At 32.1% G+C, this 22,908-nt stretch overlaps 1 protein-coding gene across 5 annotated transcripts; it reads right to left on the bottom strand.

The window, feature by feature from the left end:
* Positions 1-2,967: 2,967 nt before the first annotated feature.
* Positions 2,968-22,905, bottom strand: LOC139529025 (uncharacterized). 5 transcript variants are annotated; one of them, XM_071325269.1, is made up of 7 exons: positions 22,809-22,905; positions 15,174-15,272; positions 14,026-14,264; positions 12,351-12,483; positions 11,523-11,738; positions 8,611-8,669; positions 2,968-5,216 (listed from the first exon to the last, which is right to left on the bottom strand). In XM_071325269.1, the coding sequence occupies exons 2-7, from the start codon at positions 15,238-15,240 to the stop codon at positions 5,052-5,054; spliced, it is 879 nt and encodes a 292-aa protein (XP_071181370.1). In that variant the 5' UTR covers positions 15,241-15,272; positions 22,809-22,905; the 3' UTR covers positions 2,968-5,051. The 5 variants fall into 5 exon arrangements, with proteins under 5 accessions (XP_071181370.1, XP_071181364.1, XP_071181377.1 ...); XM_071325263.1 differs by lacking the exon at positions 22,809-22,905 and adding an exon at positions 20,345-20,469; XM_071325276.1 differs by lacking the exon at positions 22,809-22,905 and adding an exon at positions 20,345-20,469 and having other exon boundaries at positions 8,611-8,624.
* Positions 22,906-22,908: the final 3 nt, after the last annotated feature.

Genomic DNA, 22,908 nt, shown 5'->3' with positions numbered 1-22,908 from the left:
CTTTATCATTTAAGTTATTTTTTAATTTAGATAATGAAGCATCTAACCAATTGGGTTTTTTCTTTACATTTTGTTTTAACTTGCTTGTTGATTTTTTAGTAGGCTTTTGTTTTAATGATAAATTTGCAGCTTCATAGAATAAAGTATTAACATCTTTAATCATGTTATTTATATCAGAATGGACATATGAACTTTCAATTCTAGGATAAGATTTTTTTCAAAACTTCATAGTAAAAGTGGTACAGTTTTGGCCGTAAAAGGAATTTCTATGGGAAATTGCATTGTCAATATTTACAGAAATGCAACCTATATATGTTGCTTGCAAGTTCTACCGTGATGTCCATCAGCCACGGATAACCTGACTTCAATCTCAATTCAGGGTTCAGAGATCAAGGTTAACGTTGCATAAGTATAGGTCCGTTTCTAAGATATTCGAAACAGAAGGTCAACAATATTTGGTGTATTAATCTGATCTTGACCTCATTTTTAACAGTTCATAGATCCATGTTATTTATAATGTTTTTCTAATAAAATAAGACATAGCTCAACTATATAATTGGTGTATAGAATGATTGTCAGGTGTTCATGTCTTTCTGACACATCAGGTATCGTCAATCTTTGCCTCTTTTGTTTTCAAAGTACTATTGGTTCATTTGTCAATGTAGAGTTTTAGCAGTTATATTCTCTGTTAAGATACTATATAATCAATAGGTTTAATATATTTTGATGTATGAATTGATTGTAGGGTGAACATGTTTATTGGCAGGGTCCATCTGGTCTTGACCTCATTTTTATGGTTGATTGGTTATTACTAAGTGTTTCTGCTTAAATCTATTTCTCAGATACCACAATCAATGAAGTCAACTATATTTGATGATTTGAATGATTGTAAGATTCACAACTCTGTCTGACAGGTTTCATATGAATTTATTATAACCTCATTTTAACGGTTCATTTGTGCATATCAAATTTTCTTAGTTTGGTCAGTTTCTTGTATACTATAACTAATAAGCTTAAGGTCATCTATATTTGGTGTATGTAATGAATTTAAGGTATACATGTCTGTTTGGCTTGGTTTAGCTGACCTTGATCTTATTCATGATCATTGATAAGATAAAGTTTCTTTTTGCTGGAGGGGTGTCCAGACACGAAAACATTTTAAAGCGTACTTTTCATGCCCCTCCCCCACCCCCAGTAGCGGAGGGGGCATTAAGATTTACCCTTGTCCGTCTGTACGTACGTCCCAACATTTGTTTCCGTTTTCTAACTTTAGTTTGCTACAACCGAATGTTATGACACTCATACAAAATGCTTATTACCACAAAACACAGATCAAATTTGAATTTTGGTGGCATCACATTTACCATTGTTGAGTTATGTACCTTTGCAAATAAAAACGAATGCTTATTTTTTTTTGCTTCCGATCTTGATGTTATTTTAAGTGTTATTAAACTTGTACACAATGCTTATAACCACAAAATACAGATCAGGTTGGACTTTTGGTGGTGTCACTTCAACTGTTTAATAGTTGTGCTCCTTAAAAAGGAAAAAAATCGGAATTCAATATCTGTTCTAAAAATATCAATAATGTAATTGTTAATATTAATTTTCAACTTCAATTATGGACAAATGAAGATAACTCAGATTTAATTTTTTTTTAACCAACTACAATTATGGACAAAGGAAGATAACTCTAATTTTGTAAATCAATTTTAACCACAATTATGAACAAAGGAAGATAACTCCGATTTCAAAAATTAATATTAACCAACGACAATTATTCTTTAGTTTTCTATGTTGTATCATGTGTACTATTGTTTGTCTGTTTGTCCTTTTCATTTTTAGCCATGGCGTTGTCAGTTTATTTTCGATTTATGAGTTTGACTGTCCCTCTGGTATCTTTCGTCCCTCTTTTATGGACAAAGGGAGATAACAGCAATGTAAAAATTAATTTAAAAAAAACATCAACTGCAACCAATGCTTTATACAATGCAATGTTCACTTAAAATATGAAAACAATATTTAAATAATTAAACTTCGGTGCATGCACTTTGATTAAATAAATGTTCTTCAGTTTTGTCCCTTTATAACCCTTTATGATATTTTGTTTTCGTTCTCTAACTTAAGTTAGTCTAAACTAAATTTAATGAAATGTATATATAATGCTTATTACCACGTAACCCAGTTTAATTTCAAATTTTTGAAGCGTCACTTTTAGTTCTTGAGTTAAGTCCCTTAATAATGTTATATGCTAGCGGGGGCATCATCTTTGTCCCTATGAACACATTCCCCATCAACTTATATAACCATAATAACTGTTAACTGCACTGTATTCAAGACGAACAAATCATCTTTGTCTCTTTAAATACATGTAATGATAAAACTGAGACTTACGATTTCTGTTCTCAATTACAGAACTTTTTCACTTTTGAACACACTTGCATCCTCGACTACCCTACATTTTATGTTGCAGAATATTCATTTCATCCTCTTTTGTGCAAAGTCGTTTATTTTAAGACATACATTTTTAAAAATAAAATTCAAAAATCGCTTCCAGTTACGAGTGTTCATCAGACTTGCTTTTATTGATCATTGGCAATACTGATCAATACTCGTTTGTTGTAAACCCTATAGGATCACCTCATTTTCGAAGACTTTCAACATAAAACTCAATGTTCATTAAAGCATAGCAAGATGATTCAGTGTGTGAGCCATGTTAAAAATGTAATAAATATCTTTTATCCTTTTAGGAACTTAAGTGGAATAATTAGGTTTTGAACCCTCCTAACTTGTAAGTGTTGTCTATGCTTGTTTTATTCTTGGGAACAGCTGGTGCATACCATGCATGTCATATTGTTGGTTGATACATGTTGTTGTGTTCCGAGTATAGTAGCGTGTTGTATTCGGTGTAAATGAGGATATATCGCATATAAATATTCCACTGAAGCAAGTAAAGAAAACAATGAATTCATCCTATTTTTTTTATTACAATCATATCATACAGTAAGGTCATTATAGAAAACTTCTAGATTCACATTCAGCTTCTTTGTATAATCGAGATGGGCGATTGTAGAATTATTCTCTTTTTTTAAACCACTTCTGGTAAAACCTCAAGCAAACTGAAAGAAAATATTTAGGAATAAAACTTATTTTTTTGTCGGAAAATTTTTGGATGGGTTTATGAAAATCTAGATTTTTTTTTATTATGACCTCAATTACCTGTCTTACATATACCTATAGCTTAGGACAATAACAAACTTAGTATAAAGTTAAATAAATATTTGTGTAGAAATACATAATTCTATATTAAATAATTAATATCACATGTCCTTACTATTATATCTATTGCACTAATCGTAAACATCAACAAAACACAACTTATAAATTAATATTAATAAAAGCAAACATAAATAAACAATAAAGAAGCACAAATAGTATATCAAGTGTCAACAGAAGCAGGAAAACCCATTTAGGAATTTTTCAAAGCGGTCAAATAGAAGTACAAACGTAGCAAAAAAGGCAAGAAGACCAGAGCTTGCATGACCCGTCCGTATTGATATCTGCTCGAGACTGGAAAAAAATGATTTTGACAGGAATATTTACCTAATTTCATCTTAAAGTATAAAGCTCTAAATTTTGTAAATTATACCTATAAACGATTTAAAATTAGGGATATAATAATTTTAACCAAGTAAAATGCACATTTCAGGACCCTGGAAATTTCCATACGGAATGTATCAATTAAGGGTCAATATTAAAACAAACTATTTTATTCTGTCATGGATGGCACAAAGATTCAGTGAAATATGATGGCACAAGACAATTACAACAATGTACTTTATGCATGAAGAAAAAGATTCGATTGGTTGTTTGATTGTTGTTTTTTAACGCCACCTTCAGTAATATTGGATTTAATCGTGGCGGCCATTTTTTATTGTTAGAGAACGCCGGAGTGCCCGGAGAGAACGACTGACTTCCGGCTATATCAAAAACTGGCAATACTAGGGAAAAGATTCGAAAGTCAATTGGTTTCTACTAAAATACAAACTACTAATATACCTTCAGTGACTAGAATAATACTCATCCGTAATAAATACAGTTAAGAAAACATTTTACACGCATAATTATTTATCACAACTATTAAGGCCAAAATATGAATGTTCAGTTGTTTTACTAAAGTTCACATTTTAAAGAAAAAAATCAGATCCTTTTACCGACTCAACTAAACAAACAAACACATGTATCTTTATCCAAGTTTGATGCGTTTAATATAATGGAGATAGTCCGTTATCTGCGAACACAAGCAAATGACGAAAGGGACCACACATGATTATTGATCGAAACATAATAATCTGTACTTAATGATAAAAAATAAGAGGCTTTCATAGAAGACACGTGTTGCTTGCTGTCATCATATAGTATAGGCAAAAATGGAAACGTCCATGTTATGGTTAACACAATAATCAACAAGATGTAGAATAACATGTGAACAATGGCTGCAGATGAATCAGTGCAGGTAATTTTGAAAATATGACAAGCTATAATTTTTTCAAGAGTTGCAGATAGAAAAACTTTGACAGGAATGACGAAAAAACAAATCAACATATGTGATACTTTAAAATGTGAAGAGGTGATCATAATGTGAAGAGGTGATCATAATGTGAAGAGATGATCATAATGTGAAGAGATGATCATAATGTGAAGAGATGATCATAATGTGAAGAGGTGATCATAATGTGAAGAGATGATCCCTTCGTCGCTAAAGCTTTGCAGTCAGGCGACACCAAAATTTGACACTAACGGTTGTGCTACCCTTATCTCTCTTTATATTTAAATATAAATATGTATATGTTGAACTATTACATATAAAAATATGTTTCTTAATTAAGGAAGATGCTGAGTTTCAATTTTAAGATAAGTTCATTTGTGTGTTATCCTAGATAACATGGTTTCATAATATTAAATAAATATTCTCTTAGACTAGGATAATAAATATGCTCTAGGATAATAAATATCTCCCTGATTTACAAAAATAACCAGTTAAAAGTATTCTACTTAGACAACACATTACAAAAGATGGCAACTTTTGATTCGTCAAGACGGAATATCCGCAGTTGTGTATGGTGGTGGTTGTTCAGAGTACGCCGGCGGAGGTTCACCGTCTTGTATTGGCACGGAATGATATCCATCATGTCCATAGTCCTGCACTGGGGGAGCTAGAAAAAAATAAACAATTCTGTGTAATTCAAAATTTCAAAATATTGTTTAATTATCATACAGCATACATAATAAATTGGTTAACAGTATGTCACAAACGGCAATGCAAATTCAAATAATACCACAACATTAATATTCATTTAAGGAATAACCGAAATAATTCAGGCCTCTCCGTGATCCATATCTACTTGCAAGAAGTCATCGTAGAGCAGTGAAAACAGGGACTAGACACCCTTTTACTTTCCATGATAAGGAAGTTGGATACCCGGGGTTTTACCTTAAACTGCATTGAAATTCGTATTTTTTTATCGCCTGTTAAATTAATGGTTATAAAGATAGTTTATATCCATATCTAATATGTCCGAAGGTTTGAAAAATCTATCTCAAACAAAAATGTAGTGATTCAACCTGAAAACAATTATAAATTGTGAATGTTCAAATTATGACTATCAGGTATCTATAATAATATGGTGCTCCCTTCTTTGCAGGTAAACTGATGTTTTGTGTGTATACAATCATTGTATTTTGACATGATCATTAAACAACTATTAAACAACTCATTTCAAGGCAGATTAATCAAAGTCATTGTGTTTCGGTTAGTTGAATAATCTACTTGCCCGAGAACACAGTTAAATCGTAGTGCATTTCAAGTTAGACAATACATTCAAGTTAAACACAATCGCATCTTTACAATGTAGTGTACTAATTTTGGGACAAATAATATCAAAATTAAAGAAGAGTCTACAAGCTTTAACTAAAAATACGAATTTTATTTGTGTTCTTAATGCTTGGATTACTTTTAGTGCTTTATAATTGCTATTGCATGAATGTTAGTTTATCTGCATTTTATGTTTGCTTATATGCTTTAATTGTGCTAATTAATTGTTGTGCTTGATAACATTATTTATTTTGCATGTTTTATGTGTTTTATGTATTGTGCTTGTCTTATATGTATGTCGGATAAAAGCTCTACAGAGCTTATGTTGTATTGTTATATGTATAACCGACTTTAAATAAATCTTTTATGCTTTTTTATGCTTTATGCTCCTATACGAATGTTAAGGTGGTTTTTTTTATAGCTTAACAACTTGTGACATACTAGACTAGTAATTTTTGACATTTTTGACTGGACCAAATCAGTACTTAAAACACCTAAAAATTCATCACCTGTTTATATTTAAAAATGATTTCATCCCCTTACCTAATATTCCATGTATAAAAAATAATTAAATAAAATTGGAAATTGTATTAAAAAAGTTATACACTGTCTACACTATGGACTAAATGTGTGTCAAACTTGAAAGACACGCACTTGTGTCCAAATGTTGCTTTATAGGAGGATTGTTGTCATGTTAGCAGTACACCAAAACGACCACGTGTGTTAAAGACACGCACCTGTGTCCAAATGTTGCATTATAGGAGGATTGTTGTTATGTTAGTAGTACACCAAAACGACCACGTGTGTCAAAGACACGCACCTGTGTCCAAATGTTGGATTATAGGAGGATTGTTGTTCTGTTAGTAGTACACCAAAACGACCATGTGTGTCAAAGACACGCACCTGTGTCCAAATGTTGCATTATAGGAGGATTGTTGTTATGTTAGTAGTACACCAAAACGACCATGTGTGTCAAAGACACGCACCTGTGTCCAAATGTTGCATTATAGGAGGATTGTTGTTATGTTAGTAGTACACCAAAACGACCACGTGTGTTAAAGACACGCACCTGTGTCCAAATGTTGCATTATAGGAGGATTGTTGTTATGTTAGTAGTACACCAAAACGACCACGTGTGTTAAAGACACGCACCTGTGTCCAAATGTTGCATTATAGGAGGATTGTTGTTATGTTAGTAGTACACCAACACGACCATGTGTGTCAAAGACACGCACCTGTGTCCAAATGTTGCTTTATAGGAGGATTGTTGTTATGTTAGTAGTACACCAAAACGACCACGTGTGTTAAAGACACGCACCTGTGTCCAAATGTTGCATTATAGGAGGATTGTTGTTATGTTAGTAGTACACCAACACGACCATGTGTGTCAAAGACACGCACCTGTGTCCAAATGTTGCATTATAGGAGGATTGTTGTTATGTTAGTAGTACACCAAAACGACCACGTGTGTTAAAGACACGCACCTGTGTCCAAATGTTGCATTATAGGAGGATTGTTGTTATGTTAGTAGTACACCAACACGACCATGTGTGTCAAAGACACGCACCTGTGTCCAAATGTTGCATTATAGGAGGATTGTTGTTATGTTAGTAGTACACCAAAACGACCACGTGTGTTAAAGACACGCACCTGTGTCCAAATGTTGCATTATAGGAGGATTGTTGTTATGTTAGTAGTACACCAAAACGACCACGTGTGTCAAAGACACGCACCTGTGTCCAAATGTTGCATTATAGGAGGATTGTTGTTATGTTAGTAGTACACCAAAACGACCACGTGTGTCAAAGACACGCACCTGTGTCCAAATGTTGCATTATAGGAGGATTGTTGTTATGTTAGCAGTACACCAAAACGACCATGTGTGTTAAAGACACGCACCTGTGTCCAAATGTTGCATTATAGGAGGATTGTTGTTACGTTAGTAGTACACCAAAACGACCACGTGTGTTAAAGACACGCACCTGTGTCCAAATGTTGCTTTATAGGAGGATTGTTGTTATGTTAGTAGTACACCAAAACGACCACGTGTGTTAAAGACACGCACCTGTGTCCAAATGTTGCATTATAGGAGGATTGTTGTTATGTTAGTAGTACACCAACACGACCATGTGTGTCAAAGACACGCACCTGTGTCCAAATGTTGCATTATAGGAGGATTGTTGTTATGTTAGTAGTACACCAAAACGACCACGTGTGTCAAAGACACGCACCTGTGTCCAAATGTTGCATTATAGGAGGATTGTTGTTATCTTAGTAGTATTTATAGTTTGACCACGGGTCAAAGACACGCACCTGTCACGATCTAAGATTTGATAACCTCTGATCTTCAGATGCTCATTATTTTCTCATCATTTAATTTCTCCTTACATGCTGTAATTTATTTCATTTTTGTTTGTGTAAATTTTTGCACTACTAGTTATTATACGTATACATAATGTTTAACATGATTGAAAGCTTACATGTATTATATAGATCACTTATATAAAAAATGCCCGCATATACAGATTCGCAAATAAATGGCCAAATAATTGTTATTTCTTTTTTTCTAAAACCGTTGTGTACGCCTCCCCTTTCCTAAAGGCCAATAGAAAATCTAAATTATCGTAAACTTTACATTTGAATGAAATAACACAGATAAAACACACTAAGATCATGCAGTGAATAAAAACATGCAATGTTAGATGCACTTTTACCAATAAGTCTTATCTACTTACTAATGTAAAACACACTAGAAATAAATAGCACAACATACAACTGCAAGGTCCAACACAAACTAAATAAACAAAAACAATTATGCAACTAAAATAAACAAAACAAGAGGCTTCTCAGAGCCTGAATCGTTCACCTTGTAAAGTTATTATCTGTTATAGTAGTATGCAAATATAAGATTAATTTCTAACTTTATTGTAATTGGTTATTTTTCTTTTCCTAAATCTTGTATTGTGATCACTTTAGTAGTGCAGTTTATCCCTAGGCTATCTTTAATGCAAATTAACATGAACACACATGTAAGTCAAGAGTCTTCCTTCAAGGGTAATAACACGTTAAGGAGTCATCCAATGGTTTCAGCAATAGTGGCAATTTGGTAGCTGTTGTTAATCTGATCATTAAGGCTGTTTACACTTTTTACTGATTTATAATAGTTTTCAAGATAATTTGCAAACTAATAAGAATTATTAAGAGCAACAACTCCTTAAGGACCCATCTAACGGTTTTACCTATATTGGCTTTTTGTATACCGGTATTGCTGATCATATTTGCTGTTTACAATTGATAGTTCTTGAGATAAATAACAAACGCATCATCATCTAAGGACCATAACTCCTTTGGGGTCATCCAATGGTTGATTCGGTAGTTTTAGAGGGAAAAGTCTTTGGTAACATAATTTAAACGATGACGGATGCCAAGTGATAGCATTAGCCCGCATGGACATTTAGGACTCCTGTGAAACAAACATAAAATACTAACATAAATGATGCAGCGAGATAAAAACACGAGTGCACACGCTGAAATGTCTCACTAGTTTTAATTATTATGATTACATTTAGATAGATATAAGAAGAAGTGCCAATGAGACAGCTCTCCATCCAAGTCACAATCTGTAAAAGTTAACCATTATAGGTAAAAAGTCTATTAAGATCAAGGTTTAACTGTAGTTAATTACTTATTACAATCATTCCATACATCAAATATAATTGCCTATTGTTTTATAGTATCTGAGAAAATGAAATTATATGAATACTTAATATTTGTGAAATTGAGGTCAAGGACCCATTTATCGTGTCAAACAGACATGAGGTCAAGGTGAAATGAACCAAACACGACAGACGGGTACATCTTACAATAATATAATTCTAAACACTAAATGCAGTTTACCTATTGCTTATAGTTTTAGAGTACTATAGTATCTCAAATACAGACAAACACTTCTAAAAGTGCGAATCATGAAAATGAGGTCAAAGACAATGGACATTTGGCAAATGAACATTTCATAACATTATAGCATCTGTAAACAAAATATGAAATATAAAGGTCTTCTGCTTTGTGAAATATATCTTATACAATCAGTGCATGTTGTCTACTACACCAATTATTGAAAATGTTTCACTACTACAATAAGTGCTTCAAGATTGATAGGTTAAGAGAACTTGAGATAAATACTGTTTATTTGTAATTCTGAGGATATGTTATAAATTTACATGTATGTTATCTCGACCTACTATTTTTTTGTTATATTTTTTGTCCGTTACTGCATTATTTAACTGGTTAGGAGCCTTTAAGAGATTGTACAAAAAATGTCTTTTTTGTCGGTTTAGTTTTTATCACTTTATAAAAAAACAGGTTTCTAATGGCAACCTACAAGTTTGCATGTAAGAAACTATAATACAATTTAGCAGCTTCAGTGACCTTCAATGTAATCTTAGAACTGCACATTTGCCAATTAGCCAAACAGCAATACAAATGAAGTCAATGTCAGATGAACCCTTCCAGATGGAGAAGTACATCATTATAATCACTCCACATATTACTTATAGTAACTGAGAAATAACCCTTACCACGAAATGAATTTATGTTGCAAGTCTTTGATTTTTCCCTTTAAAACATTGCGTTATAAATTTCATTCATTTTTTATAGTAAAACACAATACAACTAGAATGATCTAGACTACCAAACGTTATACGTTTATGAATGAGTGGTGTTTTGAGTGTAACAAACGAACAGAACTAAACTGAAGCATCACAACAAACGGAATGGAAATGAAAACGGAAAATGGAAACGTTAAAAACCGGTTTTTGTGTGGAATATCAGGGAAAAAAACGTATTGTAGGGTTTTATTTTCAAAGCATGCAAAGGTATAATCAATATATAGAGAATAATACATGGCAAAATCCGTATCATATGTCGTATCATCCCGAGACATCAATATCAGCCCAAGGGCCTTTAGGCCCGAGGGATGATATTGGTCGAGGGTGATACGGCATGTGATACGGATTTTGCCATGTATTATACGCTTTATCATATATTTCAACAGAAGAGTATTATATTTTATGAACTGTTTTCTGATCCATAGCACTGGGTTACCATCAGTCCTGCTTTTGTCTTGTTTCAAAGCCTTAAAATAACTGCTCAGTTAATTATACGAAGCACCTGGGTTACCTAACAATCTGTTGTTTTAAAAATATTTTGTTTATTATTGTATTTATTTGAGTGTTTTGTATTTTTTATAGTTGCACTTAGTGTGCCCAAAAATATGTTGTGAAAACTTGATGTTCGTGACGTCACATACAATATGAAAACTTGACGTTCGTGACGTTACATACAAAACAATGACGTCATTAAAAAAAATATTTTGAGGAAATTTTTTCTTAAGCCAAAAAAAACAACAAAAAAACTGACTTCATGTAAAAAAAAAAAAAAAAAGGTATGCGATACGGGTTTTACCATGCGATACGGGGTATGCGATACGGGTTTAGCTATGCGATACGGGGTATGCGATACGGGTTTAGCTATGCGATACGGGGTATGCGATACAGGGTAGGTGATACAGACTGGAAAAACGAACCTTTATTACATATACAAAATAGCTGTATTTTGTACTAAATATATGATAAAAAAATGTAATAACCTGATGGAGCTGGACGTTGAGTACTACACCCTTGTTGTGGTCCTGATTGTCGATTCATCTTTATTCCTTTAGACTGGTTTATCCCGCCTGTTTTACAACAGCAACAGACGATAACAACGGCAAAAACTGTGATCAGCACCACAACACAAATAATGATAGCAATTATTACTCCAACAGACATCACAAAACCATTTAAACCGTTTATTAAACCATCAGCTGAAATACATCATAAAAATGTGAAATCGAACCAGACTTACTGATAATAGCTAAATATATATTAAGTATACATGCATTTTGTTTTAATTAAAAAATAAATAAATCATATTTTCATCGTTTTTAATTTTAGCTAATTAGTGCCCTTTTAATATGATGAGGTTTTTTTCAAGTACCAGATGGAGAGATGATTCAAAGATCAGAAAACATGTATCCTGAATGAAGCTTACTGGGCCTGCTGAAGACAATATGGTACCCTCGCCTAATTTTCCTTCACATTCGAACCCCAAATCTTAGACATACCCCTGAATGTAATTTTACAATTTAGCGATTTTGTTTAATCTATCATTGCATATGATATTCTAAATATGTATTCTTTAATGACAGAGTTGTCAATGTACTTCACGTGTTGGTCTGCCAATAATTTGGGGACACATTTCATGACACCATGGCAAAATATTAAATACAGGGCGGTTCTAGGATTGGGGTTCCGTAATAAACTAAAAATTATGTTTTATTTAAATTTTCTCATTATTTTACAGCCAAGTGTCGTTCTAAGCTACATACATGTACATGTACTTGCAGTTCTAAATAATTTACTAGTCTGCTTCTTACTTTGACTTTCCTCTAAAATTCTTAATTTAAACTGAAAATTAGTTGATTTGTAATTTTCCTTCTCCAGTTTTACTGTAAGGTATCTTCCCGTACTACACAAACTAGAGGCTGAACTCCGCTGTCCGAAGTTGTACTGAAACATAGAAATCATTATTGACAATGTTAATATTACTAAAGGATATTTTTACAAACTTGTTACATAATCATTCAGATTTTTCTTCATACCTGCATTGTTTTAAATAAAGTTTTAGGGTTTATAAAGGTACAATAGGATTGTATATATATAATGATGTGGGTATGGATCTTCCAATTCTCCTTTTCAGTTGATGATTTACAAATACTATCACATTTTTTAAAATTCATTGTAGCTCAGTTCATCAAAGCATATCTAGATATAACATTCAAATTCTTAAGAAAAGATAAACAGTGTTAAATCAAATGATAACATAAGGTCACAACAATTTTATTCTTGGTTTTGAGGAGACTAAAGAGGCACAAGGATACAAAATTTCAGTTATTTTCTTCTAAAGACAATGCAATTCGCCGTTTAGGAATCTAATGCATTATGGGTAATATATGGAAGCGTACACCACAACGTTGTGCTAGGTTAAAAATGTTCTAAACAATTGAAATGTAACCAATGACGTAACGTTATTTTCATTTTGATGTACGAACAATGAGATTACCCATAGTCCTCTAGTTTCTGAAAAGGCGAATTATGAAATGTCTTTGACAAACACAGGAAACACAAGCTCTCGATAATAAAACAGTTGCTTTAAAGTAGGTAATAAAAAAAACAATATGGGGACATATTTTCTAAACGTTTTGATTATGAATAAAAATATCAATGCATTAAAATTTTGCATATAATTTTATAAAACAGTAAAAGATTAAATTATAATGCAGGATTATCATTCTAAAATTTAGTTTTTTAAAAGTGTCTGAAAATATCATCTATATATTCACTTATGACACAAAACGGCCTTAAATATCAACTTTATCATAAAACACCAAAAAGGTCACAATTTGGTTCGTAAATGGGTCTATTTAAAAAGTCGTAATGCTAAATACACCAGTTCTTTTCATAAAAGTACACAATATTCTCAAAAGTAAGCCCATTTTGGTCATTTTGTCAAAATATGATGATTTTGTGCAAAGTTTCAGACCTTAAAGCTTTAGAAACATCTTGGTCGCCACCTACGATCCAAAATGTGTTGTAACCAAAAGATTCCAATTTTGATATATATAGAATTCATCAATATTAAAACATTTTGGATCGTGGATGGAGGCCAAGGTTAATTATGTTAAAAACAATTAAAATTTTGGGAAAAAAGTACCAAAATTGACCTTTAAATACAAATAATGTTTATTTAAGTGGTCATAGCTTCATAAATTGTAAAGTAAAGTGCCAGAAAAATATATTTTTGTCTTAATAGTATTATCACAGGTATTTCTATGTGAAATTTGTAATTTGTTTGCCTAATTTTAAAAACATAAAAAAAAAATCAGGGCCAATTTTAACCCTTCGTGAACCTTCTCCTTTGTCACACGCAGAGTGAGCAGGTTTAAAAAAAACCAAATCATACGTACGAATTAAGACAATCTGTCATAAAGAAGTGTCTGTATGCCGAATGTAGTAACATTCAGCTTATATACGAATAAGAGGATAATATACCTTAGGTTTACCACTGGATAACTGGCCGTCAAAGATCGAGAGATGAGTTCCTCTTTCCTTGATACTCATTTCATCAAAGATGATGCAGATTTGTTCATCTCTTTCAGCCCTGAATTTGATAACACAAATCATTGTCTTATATGCCTGTCCCCCTCCCCTGCCGCTCAGGGTAACGGTCTCGTCACTGATTGGATAATATCCATCCATATTGCAATGTCCATAGGTGTCCATGTATAATGCTGTAAAATAGTACAACATATTTGTAAGTATCCATCAGGGGGAGGGTCTCTCTTCTTTTTGAATGGGGTGGGGTGTAAGGATCACTAATTAAAATGTCCAATTGAAGAAGCAATGAAACTCATTTAATCGGGCTCTGTGTGTTCTATTATTCTATTTATTTTGGTGTCCTTTTCTTTCAAAAACCTTTAAGACATATTGATCAAGGTTGAGAAATCAATGATACCTTAACAAGAGTGCACACGCTTTTTGATGGAAGTCTTTCAGATAAAGGATTTACACGTGTCACAAGTGTCATAACCTTAACATTATGGATGATACAGGTAAATGATGAGGATGATGACTACGTTGATGACGCTAGATGGCTACATGTTTAACGTCCAGTGGCAAATTAAATGCATATTCAAGACGGAGCACATGTTAAAGTTATATCATATTAACACTGCTTTATCCTACGCCGACACTCTATGCCGGATTTTTTTAAATGTGCTAGTTCACAATGACACATTCCGATGGGAGACATATTACCTTACTCTGACTCCTAGCCGACCAGTCTATGGTCTTACTCCTTAATGTTGCTTGCTGCATGATCGAAGAAGCAGATGTTACAAATTCTAAAGTCTTTGGCTTAACCCGGTCGAAATCGAGGAGAACATGCTACAGCTAGAAATTGAGTTATAATTGCCAGTGACCGGATTGAGAAACTAAAAGTATATAACGTAGACAGCAGTTACTATGTATTGTTAACCCTCTAGATGTCTTATGTTTATTTTGGCATTGCAAATGTTACCGTGATCTCATTCGCGAATATATAGGCCACATCCCATTTTTTTCACACTAGGTGTGTTATCATTCATCAGTTCGAATTTCCGTTTTTTTTATAATTATGTCTCCCAACAATGACAACTTACCTTGATCTGCAAGAGCTGCCCATATTGGGAGTAAAATAATGACTCCCCACAATGAAGCATTGTCCATTGTGTCCCCAATGTGTTACATCTTTTTAAGCTCTGTTAATAAATAAAATGTTGTCAATTCATATTTAATCATTTTAAACCATATTTCAGTAATACTATTTCAACTTTATGATGATGAGCTTTTTTATCCCTGTCTAACTAAAGTGATAGTGTTATGTTTTTTTCTTTGCTTCCTATTTCTATGGAGAGGTAACTGTAATTGACAATGAGACAACTTTCCACCACAAGGAAATAAACAACAATAGGCCACCATACGGTCTTAAATATTGATAAAAAACATGTATAATACAGTTAGCTATAAAACGTCACATGCAGGGAAAAAAAGAGAAACATTTAAAAACCAACGTCCCAAATACATCTTTTGACAATCAAACAATGTTAAGAATACCGATATATGTAATATATCCATAGATCTGACTGCCATGTTTACTTTAATTGGTAACCGGTGAGAATAATGACTTATAAGCCAACATTGATCGTATTTTAAGTTACGAACGATATCACCGCAAAAATTTATGGTAAAGAAATCCCGGACTTAAAAATAGTTTACCGTTATAAATAGATTTCTATTACGTTCATCGAAGTGGTCAATAGCGAAAAGGGCACAGCGAAATATTTGGGAAATACTAACAATAGAGAACAAAAAGAAATAGTCTCCTTTTAAGCTGTTTTGCTCTTGAATAAAGTATTATTGTATGTGCTATTTTAAATTTTAGTATAGAGTTCAACCGTGTTTAAACAAAAATATTCCCCAATTCAGGAAAAGAAGACTCATTATGGCAGGATAGTTGGAGAAATGAATAGGAAATGAAAAATTCTTATTGCTGTATAGTTGGAACTACGGGAAAATGAAGAATAATTATTGCTGTATAGTTGGAGAAATCAGGAAAAGGAGAATCATTATTGCATATTGTTGGAGAATTCAGGAAAAAGAGTATCAGGACTGCGGTATATATAGTTGGAGAAATTAGGAAAAGGGGAATCATTATTTCAATATAGTTGGAGAATTCAGGAAGAGGAGAATCATAATTTCAGAATAGTTGAAGAAATCGAGAAATGAGAATCATTTTTGTAGTATAGTGGAGAATGCAGAAAAAGGAGAACCATTATTGTTCAAGACAAGTTTAGTTGGAGAAACCAGCAAAAGGAGAAGCATCATTGCAGTATTGTTGGAGAAATCAGAAAAAGGGAGAATTCTTATTGCAGTCTATAGTTGGAGAAATTAGAATATAGAATAACGATTGCAGTATAAATGGAGAAACCAGGAAAAGGAGAATCATCAAAGAGGTATAGTTGGAGAAATCAGAAAAAAGGAGAATTATGATTGCAGTATAGTTGGAGAAATCAGGAAAAAGGAGAATCATTATTGCATTTTAGTTGGAAAAATCAGGAAAAGGGGAAACATTATTTCAGTATCTGGTTGGATAATTCAGGGAAAGAATATTTAGTATAGTACAAATAGAATTCAGGAAGAGGATAATCAGGATTGCAGTATAGTTGGAGAATCCAAGAAAAGGATAATCATATAATTTCAGAATAGTTGAAGAAATCAGGAAATGAGAATCATTTTTGTAGTATAGTTGGAGAATGCAGCAATAGGAGAATCATTATTGAAGTTTACGGGAGAAATAAGAAAATGAAGAATCTTTATTGCAGTATAGTTGGACTCAGCAGAAAATAAAGAATGATTATTGATGTATAGTTGGAGAAATCAGAAAAAAGGGAGAATCCTTATTACAGTATAGTTGGAGAAATTAGAAAATAGAATAACGATGGCAGTATAGTTGGAGAAACCAGAGAGAGGAAAATCACCATCGCAGTATTTTTAAAGAAATCAGGAAAATGAGAATCATTATTGTAGTATAGTTACAGAAATTAGAAAAAAAGAGAATCATCATTGCAGTTTAGTTGGATAATTCATAAAAAAGTGAATCTGTATTGTAGTATAGTTGAAGAAATAAGGAAAAGGAGAATAATTTTTGCAGTATTTTTAGAGAAATCAGGAAAATGAGAATCATAATTGCAGTATAGTTACAGAAATTAGAAAAGGGAGACTCATCATTGCAGTATACTAGTAGTTGAATAATAACTTGAGGAATAGGAGCATATTTTTTCCAATATATGCAATCTATAAGTGGAGAAATCAGGAAACGAGAATCATTATTGCAGTATAGTTGAAGAAATCAGGAAAAGTAGAATCATTATAGCAGTATTGTTAGAGAAATCAGAAAAAGGGAGAATTCTTATTGCGGTATAGTTGGAGAAATCAGGAAATGAGAATCATTATTGCAGTATAGTTGGAGACATCAGGAAATAAGAATCATTATAGCAGTATAGTTGGAGACATCAGGAAATGAGAATCATTATAGCAGTATAGTTGGAAAAATCAGGAAATGAGAATCATTAGAGCAGTATAGTTGAAGAAATCAGGAAATGAGAAACATTATAGCAGTATAGTTGGAGAAATCAGGAAATGAGAATCATTATAGCAGTATAGTTGGAGAAATCAGGAAATGAGAATCATTATAGCAGTATAGTTGGAGACATCAGGAAATGATAATCATTATAGCAGTATAGTTGGAGAAATCAGGAAATGAGAATCATTTTAGCAGTTTAGTTGGAGAATGCAGCAATAGGAGAATCATTTTTGAAGTTTACGGGAGAAATAGAAAATGAAGTATCTTTATTGCAGTATAGTTGGACTCAGTAGAAAATGAAGAATGATTATTGATGTATAGTTGGAGAAATCAGAAAAAAGGGAGAATCCTTATTACAGTATAGTTGGAGAAATTAGAAAATAGAATAACGATGGCAGTATAGTTGGAGAAACCAGAGAGAGGAGAATCATCATCGCAGTATTTTTAGAGAAATCAGGAAAATGAAAATCATTATTGTAGTATAGTTACAGAAATTAGAAAAAAAGAGAATCATCATAGCAGTTTAGTTGGATAATTCATAAAAAAGTGAATCTGTATTGTAGTATAGTTGAAGAAATAAGGAAAAGGAGAATAATTTTTGCAGTATTTTTAGAGAAATCAGGAAAATGAGAATCATAATTGCAGTATAGTTACAGAAAATAGAAAAGGGAGACTCATCATTGCAGTATACTAGTAGTTGAATAATAACTTGAGGAATAGGAGAATATTTTTTCCAATACATGTAATCTATAAGTGGAGAAATCAGGAAATGAGAATCATTATTGCAGTATAGTTGAAGAAATCAGGAAAAGTAGAATCATTATAGCAGTATTGTTAGAGAAATCAGAAAAAGGGAGAATTTTTATTGCAGTATAGTTGGAGAAATCAGGAAATGAGAATCATTATTGCAGTATAGTTGGAGACATCAGGAAATAAGAATCATTATAGCAGTATAGTTGGAGACATCAGGAAATGAGAATCATTATAGCAATAAAGTTGGAAAAATGAGGAAATGAGAATCATTAGAGCAGTATAGTTGAAGAAATCAGGAAATGAGAATCATTATAGCAGTATAGTTGGAGACATCAGGAAATGAGAATCATTATAGCAGTATAGTTGGAGAAATCAGGAAATGAGAATCATTATAGCAGTAAAGTTGGAAAAATGAGGAAATGAGAATCATTGGAGCAGTATAGTTGGAGAAATCAGGAAATGAGAATCATTATAGCAGTAAAGTTGGAAAAATGAGGAAATGAGAATCATTAGAGCAGTATAGTTGGAGAAATCAGGAAATGAGAATCATTATAGCAGTATAGTTGGAGAAATCAGGAAATGAGAATCATTATAGCAGTATAGTTCGAGAAATCAGGAAATGAGAATAATTATAGCAGTGTAGCTGGAGAAATCAGGAAATGAGAATCATTATAGCAGTATAGTTGGAGAAATCATCATTGCAGTATAGTTGGAGAAATCAGAAAATGAGAATCATTATAGCAGTTTAGTTGGAGAAATCATCATTGCAGTATAAGACGTGGAGAAATCAGGAAAAAGATTTTTTTTTTGGTTCAAGCACTTGATAATTAGGTAATGGCAGCTATCTAAATGTGTCTGGAATGTACTTATATACGATATAACTATGTACCATAACCTATCTCTGATCATCTCTGTTTACTTATAATAAATATCGACTAAATACTTATTAATTAACCACGGTAATTTAATATCAGTAGAAAATGTCGATTTATTGATCAACAGTTGTTTCCCTTGTTGAATGATAAATTGAACTTATTAAATGCTTATTGTCACTGCACAAATACCATTGATTTTACCCTTTCGTCCATTGAAATGATAATATATATACATACAAGATTTAATAAGCGTTTCCCTATATAAGTTAACAATCAATTATCGATGTCATCTGGGACTTGTACCTATAAAGTCCAAGTTGTCAGGAAAATAAACTACACACAAACAACACCTTTCACTGGTCCAAGATTTGACACAGGCTCACGTAAAAAAAGGATTTGCATCTGAATATTTTTAAAGTATATATTTATTTTATGAACAATAAAATAGATGTTAGATAGTTTCATGTGTTTCCTTAATATTTTTTTTTAATTTAAGTATAAAAGAAAACAAAATGCATAGAAATATTCTTGCGGCTCACCTTAAAACCTCGATTTAAACCTCCTTACTTTCATTTTTATATCTATGTATAAGATAAGGATAAGTTGCATGCGTCCAAGACGTAAATTATATTTTTTGACAAATATAGAAAAAAAGTTCAAAGAATAAAACACAGAAGATCGTGATCTGCAGAAATATAAATTTTAAATTATTGATCTTTGGAACAAATATGTGGGTTGTCGTATTATGCTCTATTTTCCAATTATATATGTTAATGTATAAATCTATTTCAATTTTAATACCAAACCATCTGCAAACACATTAGTACTGTAACAAAGGATAGTGTTTTCATGTATAATCAGATAATTATTATCATGTACCAAGATATGTTGATGAGTCAGAATATTTCACGAAACAATCCAATAATGTTCCAATAACCAGTTTCTAATTGTAATTAAGATTGTTTCCTCTATTTCAATCTATAATTTTACTTTCAAACATTTAAATTAAACCGTTAAAATGATAATTCATTTCATGTAAATGTATAAAATACACACTTACCGTAATGAATCTACATCTTGTAATCAGCTGCTGTAACCGTAAGATGATAGGTGGCGCTTCCAACACACGCATGCAAATCAATAAGGTAAACAATACATTACAGATATTGATTACGAAGTATTATTAACCCATTAATCAGAAAATCGGAATTTACAATAAAAAGGTAACACATCATCGACATTCAAATCTTTCTAAACCAAGGATAAAATTGGTAGACAAATGAAACATTGGAAGAATTACAGAATTAAGACTTCATTAATTTTATTCCAAAATTCAGTAGGCTGCATATAAACATTAATTGAGCACACCAATAAATTCTCTAGTAGTCATAATATTGTTTTATTAGCAATTTCCATTATTTGAGTGATGTCTTTTGCCAATTCACATGTAAAAAAACCAGTCAGGCCGAATAGGAAAGCACAAAAACTATATAAAACAGTCAGGCCGAATATGAAAGCACAAAAACTATAAAACAGTCAGGCCGAATAGGAAATTACAAAAACTATATGAAACAGTCAGGCCGAATAGGAAATTACAAAAACTATATGAAACAGTCAGGCCGAATAGGAAAGCACAATTTAAACAACAAAATCATGTTTGTTCTACAATTTTATCTAACACACTGTTACAGTACATCAGTATAATAATATGGTCATAAATGGGAATTAACAGTTATAATTATAGTTCATCATAATGAATCTGTTCACTCTTATAGTTTTATTTTCGTTAACTGAAAGATAACTTTATTGTCACAGAATTTTTCACTTTTTGCAGTGCTTATCGTTCCCCTTCAAAATGTGAGATTGTATAAATCATTTTAGGAAAGAAAATAATTGAAAATGGATGAGAATTAAAGAAAGTGTCATATATGCTAAGTGAAATCTGTACTGAGTCTTCTTTGCTTTGGCATTGGAAGCGCTGCCACTTTTCATTGATATACCGTGTTATCAAAGTATTTGCCTAAATGTTAGTACTTATTTGACATTTCATTTTATACCCACTGCATAAAACGGGGATATAAAGATCGCGTTACCCGTCGTTCATTCTGTGCATGGTCCTGTTCGCGCATGACTTTGTATCCCAATTTAATTTTAAAATCAGTTGAGACAAATTATCAAAGAAACTTGCAAACAATTTGAATGCAATTAATTGTGTTTTTCATACGAGCCATATGTTAGACAAGATATCCATTTGAAAAAGCCTCCTGTATATGTATATGGTTATTCCATCAACCGATCTAGAGGCTTTTTTTATTAACCTAAAAGAAATATTTTTATAGTTGTTTTGCAGCATAACAAGTAAATGTGGTTTGTGTGATCCTTTTACCCACAGTTCGCATCAAACTACTCTCTTGATTTCAAGGACATATGAATTCTAGCCTGTGAATCTTTTCTTACATAATGCCACTGGCGGTTACATACTGCAAATTATTTTGGGGGTTTGCTTTAGAAAAACGTGAAATGCAGTCCTGAGACATTTGGGATGAATTTCAATTTAATTTTTAAATTACACAATTTAAGGATGAAGGAGAGAATAAAAATTGAAGCCTTTCTACCGATATAGACCAAATTGAATCATAATTTTCAGGATCTAATGAATAATATACCAAAATGCAGAACAATTTTTGCAAACTAATCGGGGCTTAAAAACAAAGGAGTGGACTACCCGGGTAACGCTGTTAGCATTTATATAACTATTATATTCATATATCTTTATATTTTTTACACGAGCAGTGAAATCTCTTCAAGTTTGACTATTGTAGATCAAACATTCGTATCAATTCTGTCATTTTTTTTATATTCTAAGTGTTTATATAAAGTTCCCGCTGTGCCTATATATGATTTGAATCAACACAGGTTAAACACAGAAAAGAACAGGGGGGCTAGATCCTAGCGTTTGTAAACCGTGAGATCGCTATGGTTTTTTTTGGAAAAAAAAGTTTGTTTCCAGTTTTTGGAGAAAAAAATAATTTGTTTTTGATTTTGAGAAAAAAAAATTGTTTGTTTCACCCTCAGCTGCCACTATATGTAATGCTAAAATTGAAAGAAAAAAATATGTTTTCGACTTGTCGCGAAAAAAATTAATTTGTCCAGAAAAAACATAGCCCCCCCCCCCCCCCCCCCCCCCCAGAAAATCAAATGGTTGCTGCCTTATGCGTAATATTTTACCCCGAGCGACAGCGGTCATATATATATATATATATATATCGATATTGTCTATGTTTTATCACATGAAATGGCAATTTAATTTACTATTTGAATTTTATATTAGTTTCAATAATTAAAAAATATCAACAATGTTAATTAAAAAAGCCCATGTTCGTTAAATTGGAAAATATTATTTAAATTACTTATAATCCGCAATTCATATTTTTATTTTTTTTATTCAGACTTATAATAGACCATAACAATAAATAGATATGTGAACCTTTAAAAATTCAATGACGTTCAAAATCAATATTTACCTGTGAGAAATGGTCGGTAGATGTCGCATGTAAGGAAACCATAGACGCCTGGGACTTTTGCCAATAAAAATGAGGTATTTCCTGTACGATTATTGTTAAA

This window comes from Mytilus edulis, chromosome 1, assembly GCF_963676685.1.
Source record: "Mytilus edulis chromosome 1, xbMytEdul2.2, whole genome shotgun sequence".
Lineage (NCBI taxonomy): Eukaryota > Metazoa > Mollusca > Bivalvia > Mytilida > Mytilidae > Mytilus > Mytilus edulis.
Note: the sequence above shows the minus strand (reverse complement) of the source record. Positions and strands in the feature narration are given on the sequence as shown.

Excerpts from the sequence above, each read along its gene's own strand:
- LOC139529025 (XM_071325269.1), bottom strand. The coding sequence starts at position 15,240 with ATGGACAATGCTTCATTGTGGGGAGTCATTATTTTACTCCCAATATGG. Across the intron at positions 14,265-15,173 it reads GGCAGCTCTTGCAGATCAAG|CATTATACATGGACACCTAT; the intron begins GTAAGTTGTCAT and ends ACTATTTTACAG. Across the intron at positions 11,739-12,350 it reads AATTTTAGAGGAAAGTCAAA|CTGATGGTTTAATAAACGGT; the intron begins GTAAGAAGCAGA and ends GATGTATTTCAG.